This window comes from Peromyscus eremicus, chromosome 6 (genome assembly GCF_949786415.1).
Source record: "Peromyscus eremicus chromosome 6, PerEre_H2_v1, whole genome shotgun sequence".
NCBI lineage: Eukaryota > Metazoa > Chordata > Mammalia > Rodentia > Cricetidae > Peromyscus > Peromyscus eremicus.
The window spans coordinates 78,983,161-78,999,219 of record NC_081421.1 but is presented as its reverse complement, the minus strand read 5'-3'; the positions used below and the strand labels follow the sequence as shown (position 1 = coordinate 78,999,219).

General features: G+C 39.5%; 1 protein-coding gene across 1 annotated transcript in view; it reads left to right on the top strand.

The window, feature by feature from the left end:
* The window catches only part of Rap1a (RAP1A, member of RAS oncogene family), a 79,823-nt gene that overhangs the window by 46,333 nt on the left and 17,431 nt on the right, over positions 1–16,059 (top strand). Inside the window, exon 2 of the mRNA XM_059266028.1 lies at positions 12,739–12,822. Coding sequence (XP_059122011.1) covers positions 12,766–12,822 — 57 coding nt within the window. The 5' untranslated portion in view covers positions 12,739–12,765. The remainder of the gene's footprint in view (positions 1–12,738; positions 12,823–16,059) is intronic.

Sequence of the window (16,059 nt, the reverse complement as noted above, 5' to 3'; positions counted from 1 at the left end):
CATTACCTCGCTGCAGCTGTTGTCACCTGAACGAGACTGTACAAGAGTGGGCTCATCCCCATTTCCTTGTGTATGGTGGTGGGGCACATGCTATGGAAACATTGTACCACAGAGCTAAAGTCCCAGCCCCAGAGTGAGTATTTTAGAGGACATGCTCTGTACAGGCTTAAGAAGTGGAAGCTAGAACAACTACCACAACCTGTTTTTGTCATGAGGCCATTTACTGAACTTTTGGGGTTAGTTACATTGTCTTGGAGACATACTGGTAGGAGACTAACTCAGCCTATTAGGAAACAGCCCATCGTGTGTCTAATGTAGCCCCAACCCTGGACAACTACAAGGAAAACTGAATAGAAGTGGGGAGGGGAGCATTTTATAGTTATAACCCAATCTCTGTGAGATTTGCATCTCTGATTCAGTTTGTAGATAGTTCCAAGATAAGAATATGGTTTACAGTAATTCCCGCCAGAGATAGCCCCAGAGCAGAAGCAAACACATGTCATAGTTAAAAAAAGTACTCCGTTTAAAAAGAAAAAAGAGCTGGTGGTTGCACGCCTTTAATCTCAGCACTCAGGAGGCAGAGGCAGGGGGATCTCTGAGACCGAGTTCCAAGACAGGCAGGGCTACACAGAGAAACCCTGTCTCAAAACAGAAAGAAAGAAAAAAAGATATTGAAAATAAGGACCAACCACACACAACAGCAGATGACTGAATTAGATCCCCGATTGACTTCATGCTTTATCATTATTGTATATAGAATAGCATGTTTAGGAAAATTTAAATTAAAATATAAAAATGATAGCATTATGATACTTAGTGTTATAGAACTTCTTGTGACTCTCCCAATATTCTAATTTGTGCTACATATTAATTCAGTCAATTCTCATATCTGTGAAGCAAGGACCACTTTACAGGTGAATAATTGAAGCACAGAACGAGGAAGTAACATGGTCAGGGTTAGTAAATGAACCAGTGTGGATCTTGTGGTTAGGTTTTTAACTGTTTCACTGTGCTACTTAAGGAAAAGAAAATGAGATGGGGAAGTATTGTCATTAGCTTTGAAGGGAAAAATATCTAGAAACTAAAGATACACGTTTATAAACATACAAATTTGTAATATAAATATATTTGTATAAATAAGTTTAAATAAACAAGTTGTGATAGAAAACTAGTGAACAAGAAGATAATCTGGAAAACAGATTAACTAAAAGAGACAAGGATAGAAATATGTAAGGAAAGATTACTTGAAAATTATGGCAGGAAGTGTTGTTTTCTTGATACCTTTTCCCTGTAGTGATGAATGGATGTGCTAGTTGAATGCCTTGCTGCCCAGCTAACACTTCCATTCCATTGCCTTCCAGCAAGTGAACTCTGTCCTTGTGATAAACTCTTAGCAATTTGGGATGCAAGTGGAAAATTGTGCAACTTCTAGGTCATGCATAAGGAGGAAAAGTATGGCCTCTCTTTCCTTGTCTTCCGTCCCATGGACTGACAAGAATGTAGCATGGTTGGTGAGCTATTTTGGGGGAAGTGGGGCTGTATAGAAAGTAGTACTTTAGTGACAGAGTAAGATGTAAAAGTTTGGCTTGTATATTACTAAACTGCCAAAGAAGCCCTAGACCATATAAGCAGAGGTGGGGGAGGCTTGAATATTGTTTAAGACAATATATATTATCATTATAGCAGCTTCATCTACATCCTAATACAGGAAGAGATCTAGCAGTTGTCTGACCAGAATTCCAGATATGAGGAAAACTTGAATAGAGATAATATTTAAGGGGATTAAGGTTGAGTATTTCCAAAACAGCAAAAAGACACCAGTTGAAGACATTAGATCCTAAGCAAGCTAAATAGAAATCTAAGCCTAAACAGCTCAGTTAAAACCACAATCAAAATAGCCAGAGGGGGGAAACAAATTACTTTGGAAAGATCTGCCATTACAACAGCAGAGTTAGTGAAAGGAAAATAGAAACCAATACAATAGACTCATTAACTGCAGTGTACTGAAAGTAACAGCTATTAAAGCTAAAATATCGCCAGGTGGTGGTGAAAGCCTTTAATCCTAACACTTGGGAGGACAGAGAGGCAGGCAGGTGGATCTCTGTGAGTTTGGGGCCAGACTGGTCCACAAAGCAAGTTCCAAGACAGCCAGAGCTGTAACACAGAGAAACCTCGAAAAACAAACAAACAAACTAAACTAAAATATCTTTCAAGATTGGTGGTAATGGAGAGCAATGTAACTTTTAAAACAAAACCTGGGACCAATTATCCCTATTTGGATATCCCAAAGTAAGATTACAAAAGATAGAGTTTAGAGATAAGTAATTCCTGATGAAGGATGCATTATTAGAAAAGGAGCCAGACATTGTAGCACACACCTATAGCCACAGCATTTAGGTACTGGAGCAGGAGGATTGCTGTGAGTTCTAGGCTAGTCTATACTACAGAACAAGACCTTGTCTCAAAAACCAAAAACAATCATGAACAATATTGGCAGTTCATAGTTGCTGAGGAAGGGGGAGATTTTCTTCAGTGATGTACCCACTGAAAAGTTAACTTGTCTTTCTTTAAATAACCCCTCTCCTGTACCCATGTAGCCAGTACTAATTAAGCTCATTGGGTCATCAGAAAAAGAAAAAAAAAAAAAAAACACCAAAAATGTGACAGATTGAGATTGTATTAGGGTGCTCCAGGGGAACAAAACCAATAGAATAAATAGATACAAGAATGAATAAATAGGAGATTTAGTTAGTTGTTTTACATGACACATGGTGTGTAGTCCAACAATGTCTGTCTACATACTGGAGAGGCTGAGAGCCTTATAGCTGTTGAGTCTACAAGAGTAGATGCCTCAGCTGACCTAACTTGGCACTGAAGGCCTGGAAGGTTCTTGGAGAACCACTGTCTGTGTAGAAGTTCAAGAGGCTGAGTTCCGCTGCCTGTGAAAGATGGCAGCAGAGTCTCTGCACTCACTGGCAGGGCGTAAAGGCAAGCAGACAAAAAGCAACAGTTTTTAACCTTCTATCTGAGCCTCTGCTGGACGGTATTATCCACTTCAATGGAGGATTTCTCCATTACTTAATCCTTCCAGGAAATTACCCTTAGCCTACCCAGTGGCATGTCTCTTAGTTTATTACAGACCCAATCAAGTTGACAACCAAAATTAACTACCACACACAGCAACATTTTTGGCCAGTGGATAAATTCAATGGTAGATTATTTTATTGTCACAATACTATGTTAAAACTTTCAAGACCACTTATCAAACAACAGAAATTTTATTGTTACCTTTGAAACTCTTTTACTTGAATATTTAGAAAAATCCAAGAATTTGTTCAGTGAATTAACTATCATTCAAGTGGTGGTATATGTTTGTCTGTTTGTGAGGATCTCACTATGTAGCCTTGGCTGGCCTGGAACTGAGAACAAGTAGGCTCCAATACACATTCCTCTGCCTTCTAAGTACTGGTAATAAAGGTGTGTGCCACCATTACCAGCCTCTTACTAAAGATTTTGACAAAGATTTAGTTAGATGATATAGATGCTTCTTTAAAACAGTATAACTTGTGTTTCTAGTTAATATGTATATAAGGAAAATGCAGAGAAATGCTGTGAACCGAAGGATCAGTGGAAACTGCCTGGAGTTTTTTCTAAGTTTCTTTCATGCACCAAAAAGTGATGACACTAAGAACAAGTTATAATTTAGTGCTTTTTCCTTAAAAACAACAACAACAAAAGCAAACAAACAAAAACCAGACACACTCACCAGCCTTCTAGTAAGGTCTCTACTTTCCCCTCAACTAAAAAGCTTACTTAAGACATAGATGTACTGAGCTCATTTCCTTAGGAGGGCTGAGTAGCAGAGCTCCAAATTCCGCAAGTGCAGATTGACAGTCCAGAGTCTGAAGCACCTCTATACCCGGGCACTTTGGATAAGGGATTCTCTAGCACTTTGTAGATGGGTACTCTTTCCATATCTAAAACCAAAATAAAGAGGCAGCAGTATAAATCTTAGAATTATAGAGGAAAATAGTCTAGTAACTTAATTGTAGATTAAGGTAATAGTGACCACATTTTTTGTTAAAGATAGTGACTCCTAGTGCTAAGCAACCATGGGATGGTTTTGTTGGTTTGGTTTTTGTTTGTTTGCACACTACTGGGGTATGCAAATAACCTTGCCACCAAGATATATCCCAAGTACCAAGTATATATTAAAAGGAGTACGAGAGACTGAAGCTTTTCCAGAACAGACCAGAGTAGTAACAGAAATAGGTTTTAAAACATTAGAAGACGACTACTTACTTCAGAAGAATACATATAGAGACTAAGGAAGAAATAAAAAAACCTCTTCAAACGTTTGAAGTATAGAAATAGAAGAGGAATTCTCTTTGTTTTATTTATAACAGTGGGCAGAACTGAAACCAGCTAGTGGCCACTACAAGACCCAGAGCACTGGAAAGAACTTCTAACAGCTCAGCTACCCAGAAATGGAGTGGAGTATTGTGTGAAGTAGAGATCACAGGAGGCTTCATGACCTGTCTAGTGCTGGGTTTGGTGGCTTGCCACTAAAGAAGTTCTTATATTTTAATTTTAATATTTAAAGCCAGAAAAGACAAAAACCAGCCCCTTGTACAAGTTTGCCACATCTAAGTTAAGTATATTATTTCCTAAGTGTTGTATTTGTCAGCAATGACTTCTCATAAAGAAATGTTCACCATATGTAGTGTACAGAATTGGAGTTAGGATTTCTTTTCATTGTGTTGGGACTACTGCCCTCTTTTGCATTATTCCTATTATCTTTGTTTACCACTCCCTTTTTTTTTTTTTTTTTTTTTTTTTGGGTTTTTCGAGACAGGGTTTCTCTGTGTAGTTTTGGTGTCTGTCCTGGATCTCACTCTGTAGACCAGGCTGGCCTCAAACTCACAGAGATCCTCCTGGCTCTGCCTCCTGAGTGCTGGGATTAAAGGCATTCGCCACCACGGCCGACTGTTTACCACTCTTATTGTTTGTAAGTGAGGATACAGTGAAACCACTGAACTGGACTATTCTGTGGGTAGAAAGAAAAGTTAATGGTGGGGACAAACTGCCATTCTGCCTCTGAGATAGGGAACAGCGGTTTGCTGGAAAGCAAGCAGATTTTAAATGATAGGGGTGGGGGTGCTTTTGGAGCTGATGCAGGCTGTTGAGATGCCCTGTCTGAGGTAGTTGACCACTGCGGGCAGATAGGGGAGGTAGTGGTTTCCTGGTAAATAGAAGCCTGCCTGCAGAGATTCCTGAATGCTTACTTTAAGCTCCTGTTTACCCAGTATAACAACCCTTCTGTCCACTGGGACAGAGTCGTCCTGTTTAAGGCATTGTCATCAGTGCTGCCATTTGGGGGACCCGATTTAGACCTAATGTTGTTGATTTTTCAGTTTCTGAGTCTGGTTGAATAAATTTTCTTGTTTTTGTTTTTGCTTTCCTAGTTATGTGTGTATGTGTTTCATTTGTGGGGTAGATGTGGGTGCTTAGGGTGCAAGCGTGTTTATATCTGTCTTACATATGTTAGTGTTTGAGGTTGATGTCAGGTATCCGTTTATTGTTCTCCACTTTATTTAGAGGGGACATAGTTTTCCACTGAACCTGAACTCACTGTTTTTGTAAAACTGGTTGCCCAGGCATCCCTTAGAAGTTGCCTCTCCAAGGGTCGAGGGAAAGAGAGCTTGGGTGAGTGGGAGATCCCAGCTGGATCAACAACAGAGAGGGAGAACAAGGAATAGGAGACCATGGTAAATGAAGACCACATGAGAATAGGAAGAAACAAAATGCTAGAGAGGCCCACAGAAATCCACAAAGATACCCCCACAACAGACTGCTGGCAATGGTCGAGAGACAGTCCGAATTGACCTACTCTGGTGATGGGATGGCCAAACACCCTAATTGTCGTGCTAGAAACCTTATCCAACTACTGAGGGATCTGGATGCAGAGATCCATGACTAGGCCCCGGGTGGATCTCTGGGAGTCCAATTAGCGAGAATGAGGAGGGTTTATATGAGAGAGAATTGTTGAGACCAAGGTTGGATAAAGCACAGAGACAAATAGCCAAACAAACGGAAACACATGAAATATGAACCAATGGCTGAGGGGTCACCAACTGGATCAGGCCCTCTGAGTGGGTGAGACAGTTGATTGGCCTGATCTGTTTGGGAGGCATCCAGGCAGTGGCACTGGGTCCTGTGCTCATTGCATGAGTCGGCTGTTTGAAACCTGGGGCCCATGCAGGGTCGCTTGGCTCGGCCTGGGAGGAGGGGACTGGACCTACCTGGACTGAGTCCACCAGGTTGATCTCAGTCTGTGGGGAAGGCTTTGCCCTGGAGGAGATTGGAATGGGGGGCGGGCTGGGGGGAAGGTGAGGGGGGCGGGAGGGGGGAGAACAAGGGAATCTGTGCCTGTATGTAGAACTTAATTGTATTGCAAAATAAAAATTAAAAAAAAAAAAAAAAAAGAAGTTGCCTCTCATTCCCCACCCCTTGCCCCAGCTCCCCTTCTGCCCATCCCCACCTTACTAGTGCTGGAGTTAGAGGTATACACTACCAGACCCAAACCACCGTATTTGGCTTTTTATTTGTGTGCTGGGAATCTAAATTCAGGTCCTCATGCTTGAACAGCACACTTTATCGCCAAGCCATTCCTTAGCACCTTTCCTAGTAATTTTGAAAGTATACTCATCTAGTTTGTTGGCATTACGTTTTTCCACTGTTGTTTAGACTTGAAATTTTTCCATATAGAGACAAATACTCATCCTTTTCCAAAGCAAAGGAAAACTTTTATATAACAAAGCCAATCTTCAGACAACCCAGTAATTCTTTGTTAATGATCGAAGCCCTCATGATTCAGTCCCACCTCTCAAATATTATACTATTTAGATATGACTTTGAGGATTATGTTTCCAGCACATGAGATTGGCATACACTCAAATCATAGCACCCTCTTACTATATATTCCCTGTCTCTGTCCTTTTCTTCTATGCTCTGGGCTCAGTATATAAACTCAGTAACTGACTCTTATTTTAAACCATGCTTTCCTCTTCATCCCATCTACCAACCTTTTATATAATCATGTTTTATAAGTCTCCAATAGATCTTTTATATAAACATTATAACCTCGAAAGGTCTTTACACATTTATTTTACAGCCTCCCACAGGGTCTCTTAACTGTTTCTTTAGTTTTGTTATAATCTTAATTTTTTTTTTGTCTCTCAAATGGTTTTTCTGATCTGTGGTTGTCCTTTCTCATCTAAATGAAATCAGCCCTCCATCTCTGAAGAGCTTTCTTAGTTTAGTGTTAGCCTCTCTGACTCTTCTATAAAAATGAAGATAATAGCTGGAGAGGTGGCTCAGTGATTAAGATCACGGTCTGCTCTTCCAGAGGACCCAGGTTCAATTCTCAGCACCCACGTGGCAGCTCACAACTGTCTGTAACTCCAGCTCCAGGATATTTGACACCCTCACACAGATATACATATAGGCAAAATACCAATGAACATAAAATAAAAATAGAATCATTTTTTTTAAAAAAATGAAGATAATATGCCTGTCTATAACTGCTGTTCCAGGGGATCCATTGCCCTCTTCTGGTTTCCTTGGATACTGCATGCATATGGTACACAGACATGCAGGCAAAACATTTTTACACAGAAAATAAAAGTAAATCTTTCTTTTAAAATGAGGATAATTGAGATAAAAATGAGAATATTAAGAATGTTGTGTGAATTAAAAATATTAACAAATAATGTGCTTAACCCAGTATTTTGTACATGGTAGTCAGACAGTAATCATTGCAGTTAATTTCCTTTTCTTTTATGTTCTGTTCTAACATTTCTACCCTTCTCTTGTCTAGTCCTCTGGATATATTAATATTTCCTCTGGTAAACTGGAGCGATTAGCAGTCTTTTCTTTAAGGGGCCACATAATCAATGTTTTGTGGTTTGTTAGGCCATATAGTCTGATAAAATACAGCTGACATGCTATAATCTTATATTCTGTGCTCGTAGCTTCAACCAGCCATGAATAAAAAATATTTAGAAAGAAAATGACATCTGTACTGAGCATGTGCATTTTTTTTTCTTTTTATATCTTATCCTAAATAACATGTGATGGTAACAACTTACATAACATTCACATTTTATGAGGTGTCACAAGCAATCTAGAAATGATTTAAAGTATATAGGGAGATATATGTAGTTCTTATACAGATGTTGTAGTATATAAGGGACTTGAGCACCTGCAAATTTGATGCATGGTGAGCATGAAAAATGTTCTGAGACTCAGTCCACCATTTACACCACATGGCACCTTTCATTTCCTCAGCAGTTTCTGTATATACACTCCCTTCCCCAAGTAGACCAGTCTAGAGAATATTAGAAACTACAAGAAAAGAGGGTTTCAAGGTGAATGCTTTCAATGAGATAGTAATTATATGGTTTCATATCAGAAAACTGGAGTTCTCCATATGTTATACTATTAAGATGGTTGTTTGTTTTAGAAAGCTAAATCCTGTCATGGTTTCTGTATGCATTTCCCCCCTCCCTAAAACATGCTGTGGCCACTTGCCAGAATCTTATTCTGTGTTGTTTTGCAGTGCTGAGAATCCAGCCCCGAGCTGCATGCTGTGCTCAACCAGTATGCTCCAGCCTCTGCCCCACTTACCAGTTTTAAAATACTGACTCTGGTGTGGTGGTGCACATCTTAATCCCAACACTTGGGAGACAGAGGCAGGTGATCTCTTGAGTTTGAGGCTAGCCTTGTCTACATAATGAGTTCCAGGATAGCCAGGGCAATATAATAGAGAAACTATGCCTCAGAAATAAGTAAATAATATTGTTGGTATCTGCAAACATTTAACCATGGGGTGGGGTATGGTGACACACACTTTTTTCCCAATTATTTATTTTCTTTCTTTCTTTTTCTCTTTCTCTGCCTCCCCTCTCATTTATTTATTTTATTTCCCGGTTGCAGTTTTTCCTCCTTCCTCTCCTCCCATAATCTTCCCCCAACTCCCCCCCTACCTCCCCTCCATTCACTCCTCCTCCATTTCTATTTGAAAAAGGGTAGGCCTCCCATGGATATCGACAAAACGTGGCATATCAAGTTGTAGTAAGACTAAGCACCTTGCCTTGTGTTAAGACCTAGGCCCTCTGCATATATGTGACAGTTGTGTAGCAGGGGCTGTCCCTGACTCTTTTACTGGCTTTTGGGACCCTATTCCTCATACTGGGTTGCCTTGCCCAGTTTTAATAGAAGGTGGCGTACACTTCTAATTTGAGCACTCCAGAGGCAGAGGCAGGCAGATCTGTCTGTCAGAGGCCAGCCTGGTCTGCAGAGTATTGACCATGTCAGCCAGGGATGCGTAATGAGACTGTCTATGAATGAATAAGTGAATAAGGTTAAATATAGCAAGCAGTTTCTAGGAGAGCACCTTCGGGGTCATTGCTGTTTAAAGTTTAGCTCAAATATCTTAAATTTTCTCACCTCATCCAAGTACTTGATTTCCTTTAGTAAATTTTATATTTTAGGTTCAATTTGCAGGAAAAACTTTTGTCTTATAGTTCTTTAGTTTGTGTATTTTTAAAATACAGAAAACAAATTTAGGGTTTATTTGCTTTGACAACCAAGTTATGTTATTTTCTAAAACTAGTTTTGCTGAAGGAAGAATGAAAGAAAATTTTTAGAACTTGAACCATAACGTTAAGGAGTCAAGATTGACTAAAAACTTAAACAGAGTGCCATGTTTATCCTGTCCTCTGTATTTGTCAGTAGTCTTAGCCAAAGTAAGACATTTTCTGGTGCTTGTTGGGAGTGAAGGATACAAGAGATTTCCATAAAAAGACATAGAGTTTGCTTGGAAGAATATAGTGGTTTTTTTTTTTTTTTTAATTTGGCAGTAATGTGTTAGAAGTAACTCCTTTTAGAAAGAAAATGTTAATTCCAGTTACTGTTACTGATAATTTGTATGCGTGTGCTTGTTGGACAAGCTATTTTTTTTGTTTCTATGGATGTGCCTACATATGTATATCTACAACCAATATTCTGTATGTGAAAATGACTTTGAAAGTTGGATATCTTAACTATTTTGTTAAGGGACAGAAGCTAAATATTCTGTTGTTGGAGAATTCCCCCAAGTAATTTGATCATCTCTGAATTCTTTCCCTAATTCCTGTTTCCCTAGAAGATCTGGAGGCATTTGGGGAATATAAACAAGTTCACTGTTTGCTGTATTGTGACTAAAGATACACACTTGAGTTAGAGAGCTAGTGAGTTCACACTCTGTCATAAAGACAGCAATCCCTTAAGAGGCTTGGAGAAGGATCGAACAGGCTTGGTGCGGGAAGCAGTATGCTCTTGTATTCAGCCATCAGCGCTGTTCTCAGGTACAGAAGAGAACTGTCCAGTACATATTTAGGATACCACATAAGTTGGTCAAGCACAAACTTAGCACAGCTCACCTCTCCTTCTATGTCTCTGTGATAACATGTGGTTATCTTCAGTTTCCTTCTTAGCTTGCTTCTCTTTTCACTGAGTGCTCCTTAGTTGATTTTGTCTGCTGCTGTGGTTTTAATTGCTGCCATCTTTTAGTCCCCTCCAAACTTGAGTTTCAAAAATAGCTATCAAATGCTCCTACATACTTTTCCCACAGGACTTTCAAACTGCATTTCTCTAAGAAATGTACCTGCTTCAGTTGCAGGTGTCCTGTCAGCCACTTACTTGCTCAAACTTGATACCTAGAAGTTATGAGTGCCTTTCTTTTTTTCTCCTAACAGTTATCTCTGATCAAGTACAGTCCCAAACCTTCAGAAAAGCACTGCCCCCTTCTCAGCCCTGGTGTTGCAATACAGGTCTCCATCAGGTCTCACTGAACTACTTGATGTGGCTTCCTAACTAATCTCCTTTAACTGTTGATCTGTTCTTTCTTCAGTCCGTGTTATACAAATGTAACCATAATAACATTTAAAAAAAAATCACTGTGTCAGGACTGGAAAGATGGCTCAGAGGTTAAGAGCACTGGCTATTCTTGATGACCCAGGTTTGATTCACAACACCTATGTGGTGGCATACAACCATAAGTAACTACAGTTCCAAGGGATCTATCTGGTGCTCTCTTCTAGCCTCCCTGGGTATCAGGCACACATATAGTGCACAGACATGCAAGCAATCAGAGCACTCATGCGCATAAAAGGTGAAATTTAAATTTAAAAAAAATCACTGTTTTTTCTCTTTGGGTAACTAGATAAAATGTAAACTATATTAGTACAGGTACTTTCGTAAGCACAGCTCAGCTTCACATTCCATAACTTTCTTCTTTGTGTGGCAGTATTTCACTAGGTAGCCCTGACTGGCATCAAACTCAAAGAGATCTGCCACTTGAGTGCTGGGGTTAAGGGTGTGAGCCACCCCACCCGGCCATGGCTTTTGTAAAGCCCCATGTTGAAAAGCATGAAAAGAATCACTAAGGGGGTTGTTAGATTTTTCTGCTGAAGTGTGAGGTATCTAGTGGATGCCTGGCGTTTGACCAAGAAAGAACTCCATTCTCAAGCACCAGGTGAACCTTGGGACTTCAGCAGCATATAGGTCTCTTCTTTGCTTTATCTTATGTAGTTCAGTCTAAATGCTTGGTAGTTTTTTTGATACATTTCTAAGGAATATGTTGTCAAGTCAATTATTCTTGATAGTCCATGGAATTTAATCATGCCGAGAAAAACCAGTGTCTGGATAAAACATGCACCTCTGTTGTTTTGGTTAGAAAACTAGGTATAACAGACAATTACCCATTCATTCTTCGGTTAGTCATTGAGTGAGAGCTTGGTCCCAGTCTCAAGTGGGTCCTTCTGAAGATTTCTGGAATTGTCAGAGCCTAGCTCCCTTTTCTCAGGTATATTTGCAAAGCTGTTCTTGAATCCTTTTTCCTGTAGCACAACCTGAAGTGTCTTCAGACAGAAAGCTAAGGAGCTTGAGTCTCACTTCATTTCTTTCTTATCCACATGTTATCATCCTACATTATTTATTTTTCAATGTCTAAAATAATTATCTCATTTTTTGCCCAGTGTTCCAGCAGTTTCCTATAGGGTGAAAAGTTTTACCTTTGTTACTCCTTATGGGCCACTGGAAATTATTTCCTGGCTTTTACTTTGTAAGATAAGCTTATAATTCATTTATTTTCTGCAGCTCTTTGGATCTTAGGGAGTGCTTACTAACGCCTGCTGGTACAGGTTAACATGTCTTTCACCTACTATTTATAGTCTTAAGAATTTTCAAGCTGACGTTTTACACAGTTCAGCTATAATGTAACAATGAATAAAATATTACAGAACTACTATATGTTTTAAGCATGTAAAAATAGCATGTAGATTATATTAAAACTCATGATTATCTCCAAAGTGCAGCTTTGCAAATAATTAGTTCATGGTTATAGTTTTAAGACTGTTGATTTTAATGTCCCGTTTTATGGTCACTCTCCAAAGTAACACGAACAGGCTTAATGATTGATACCTAGTAAGAGATCATCTTCAATAAATTAAAGTGTCTGGCACTAGTCCTATAATGCTATTATTGAAAAATGTTTGATTTTTGCTCAATAGCCTCTGTGCTCTGGTTAGATAATATCAAGGAAAACATTTTTTAAGCAAAATACTGTTTTTGATGCTATATTCTTAAGCGGTTTTGTATGTTTGTGAATTTTTATTTTCACTTTTTGCTTTTCAGGTTGTCAGTATTTAAACAGAGCACATCATGCGTGAGTACAAGCTAGTGGTCCTTGGTTCAGGAGGCGTGGGGAAGTCTGCTCTGGTAAGTTTTTTACCCACCCAGCTATAACTAATCAGTATTAACACACAGGATATGGCCATTGGCTTGTTTTCATGCGTCTAGTCCCTAAGGAAAAGGACAGCATTGTTCTTTAAAAACCTGCTATCTATAGCGAAAGATGTGTAGCTTTATACTGTTGAGCCACTTACTTACTCTTTTGCCTGCCAACCACTTAATTGGCCACTAGTGTTTGTGATTCAAAGTAGAATGTAATTTTCATTGTCAAGGAAGTTTACGTTCCATTGGGGAAAGTGTTAGAGATTGTAACAGAGTAGATTCTCCTTTGCCTGACTCCAAGCTTGCATGAAATGAACACCACTTTTTGTTTTATGTGAGGTACTGTCCAGCCTCTGGGGTCACAACAGCAAATAAAAAGTCTCTCATGGAGCTTACTGTATAGTAGAAGAGGAGATGTAATAATACACAATTAAGCAAAGAACTACGATGCTCTGAAACAAAAATTCAAAATTTTAAGGGAGAGACTGAGAAGTGGCTCTTAGCTTTGACAACTGCAAGAAAGGCCAGAATAGCCAGGCATGAGGAAGTGAGGTGACAGGGAGGTGGGAGCCCAGATGACTTAAAGATTACTATGTAAGAGCTTGTAACTAAGGTCCAAGAACAATAAGACATAGAATGTAGGGTTTCTTGAGGATACTGGGAAGCCGATGAGTTAGCTAAATGTCTTATTTAACAAGTGGACTTTAAACTATGTAATTTAGAAGAGTGGGAGAAAGTTGGGAGCTTGTTAGGCAACTAGCTTGCTTATGTGTGCTTGGTAGTGAAAAAGAGGCATACAGATGCTTGAAGATTAAATAGGAGGTAGACTTGACACATACTGCTGGGCTGATGGGGATTAAGGGGGAAGGAGTAGAAACACAAAGTCTTTTTTTTAATTATTATTTATTCATTTATTTTTTCTTAATGCGGAATACCGTTTATTGAAGGAGGGAGGAGGTCTTAAATACAGGCTTACAGCACAGTGGAAGAACCCCAAAGGGCAGAAGTTCGCTACCGATATTTTACAATCTTGCATCTAAGCTGTTAACACCCATTATGTAGGATACACAGACAAGGAACTTCCCTTAAGCATTCAGGAGGGTGAAACCTGGGAGGGAATTAGCATAGGGAGGATATCAAGGTCAAGGTCAGCAAGCAAGGCAACAGTTACCCAAAATGGGGGCCAGGGCCCTGCAGGTCCCCCTTTTACTAATAAATGAGCTTCTGACTTAGGTTGCATGGGACGTCAGCAGGTCACCTTACCCGTCATGGAGCCACATGCCCAGGCCACACAGGTGCTCTGTCTTAGGTTGGTGAGCGCCCCCCAGGCATTACCCATCTCTGAATACTCATTGTCATACATGCTCAATCATGTGTGAGCTGCAGTTAACTGCTGCCAAAGATCTCAAAGTGGTGCTGGGCTTGCAATCTGTGTGTTCGACACAGAAAAGACCAACATAAGTCCTAACCCACCCATAGCCAGTAGGCTAAAGGCAACTGAGCCATTCCCTTCCTTAATGAGCCTTACTGCAAATTAGAGTTCTGAAACACAAAGTCTTATACTTATGAGATACTCAAGTAGCTCAAGTAAAATACATCAAGTACACAAGTGAATCTTTAAGAGTTTAAAAGAGGTTTGTTTGTGATACAATTTTAATTGCCACTAATATATTGATCATATTTAATTTTATGAGAATTCCATTACTGTTAGCCTGTTAGGAGTATAAATTAACATCTCTGTGGAAATGTAATTTGATGGAGGAGAGTAGAAACGGCTCTCATGGGCTGGCTTTGAATTTCGTAATCCTCCTGCCTCAATTCCCTGAGTGCTAGAATTACAAATATATACCACACACCTGGCTTTACATGTAATTTTCAGTTCAGCAAATTCTCTCTGGACGTTTTATCCCAATTATTAGTTCACATGTGCAAAATGATCACATCAAAAGTATCCATTACAACATTCTTCATAATGATAAGAAATTTGAAATGCCTACCCATAGGAGCTAGTTAAGTAACTCTTAATACATATTCAGAGTAGAATGCAGTACAAAAGCATAAAACACCTTTGTATGTACTGACCTATGACATCTAAGATTTATCATATATAGGGAAGAAAGGTTCTAGTTAGGCTACCATTTGTTTTATTTTTCAAAAAGCTGTAGTATTGGAGAGAGGACTTAATACTTAAGAGAAAATACTGTTCTTGAAGAGGACTTGAGTTCATTTATCAGTACCCATGTTGAATGGCTCACAACAATGTGTAAGTCCAGCCCCACAGGGTCCTGTGCCCTGTTCTTGCCTCCATGGGCTCATACACACATAAACGTAGATACATATAAATAAGATTGAAAGGACTTTTTTTAAAAGGTTAGAAATGCTGAGGAGAGGGACCTATGAAATACATGAACTGTTACTTGAACAGGTTGGGTAGATGGAAACAGGATGACAGGATGGTAATAGGATAAGAAAAAAAATTAAATTTCATAGGAGCAAACTAGATGGTCTGAGAAGAGAATAAGGAGAGAAAAGCACAGGCTTGAGTTCTGAATAGTTGTCAACTGTTAGAGGATAGATAGGATTGGAATATCCAACACTGAAGAAGGTATCTTGTACTGTGATTGAGTGCATAGATGTGTCTACTTGACTGCTCAGAAGTCAAGGGAGAAAGAGGAATGGTGTGTGGACATGGTTGCACATCATCAAAGAAGAACATTTGATCTGGTGATGTTGCACAACCATGCTGGGTAGAGTTGAAGAGTAATTGAGAGCTGAGGAAATGGCATGTAGATAGTCTGATTATGAGAGCAAACCGAGACAGGAGAAGCTAGAGGAGTTTTCTGTTTGTTTGGGAATTGGAGGTAGCAGAGCATGTTTGTATCTCGGAAGCAGTGATCCAGTGGAAAAGAAGATAATGACATAAGAGGGAGGAACAGATCCAGTATGGAAGCCAAAGGAATAAAATGAAAATTGATATGAATGAATGTGATATCCTTGAGAGCTGAGAGGACAAGATTCAGAGGAATGATGGAAGGTTACTCTGTGAAGAAGTGATTAGGGTGAGGTGGTGGTTGATGTTTACAGACACCAGTAATGTCAAGCTCAGGGACAGTGCTTAGGCTTCCATGCCATCTGTATCAGAGCACTTGTAGTAGTGGAGACAAGTACAAGAGGACGACTGGACATCTTAGCACTGGGATCTCATGCACCTGTGGACCTCAT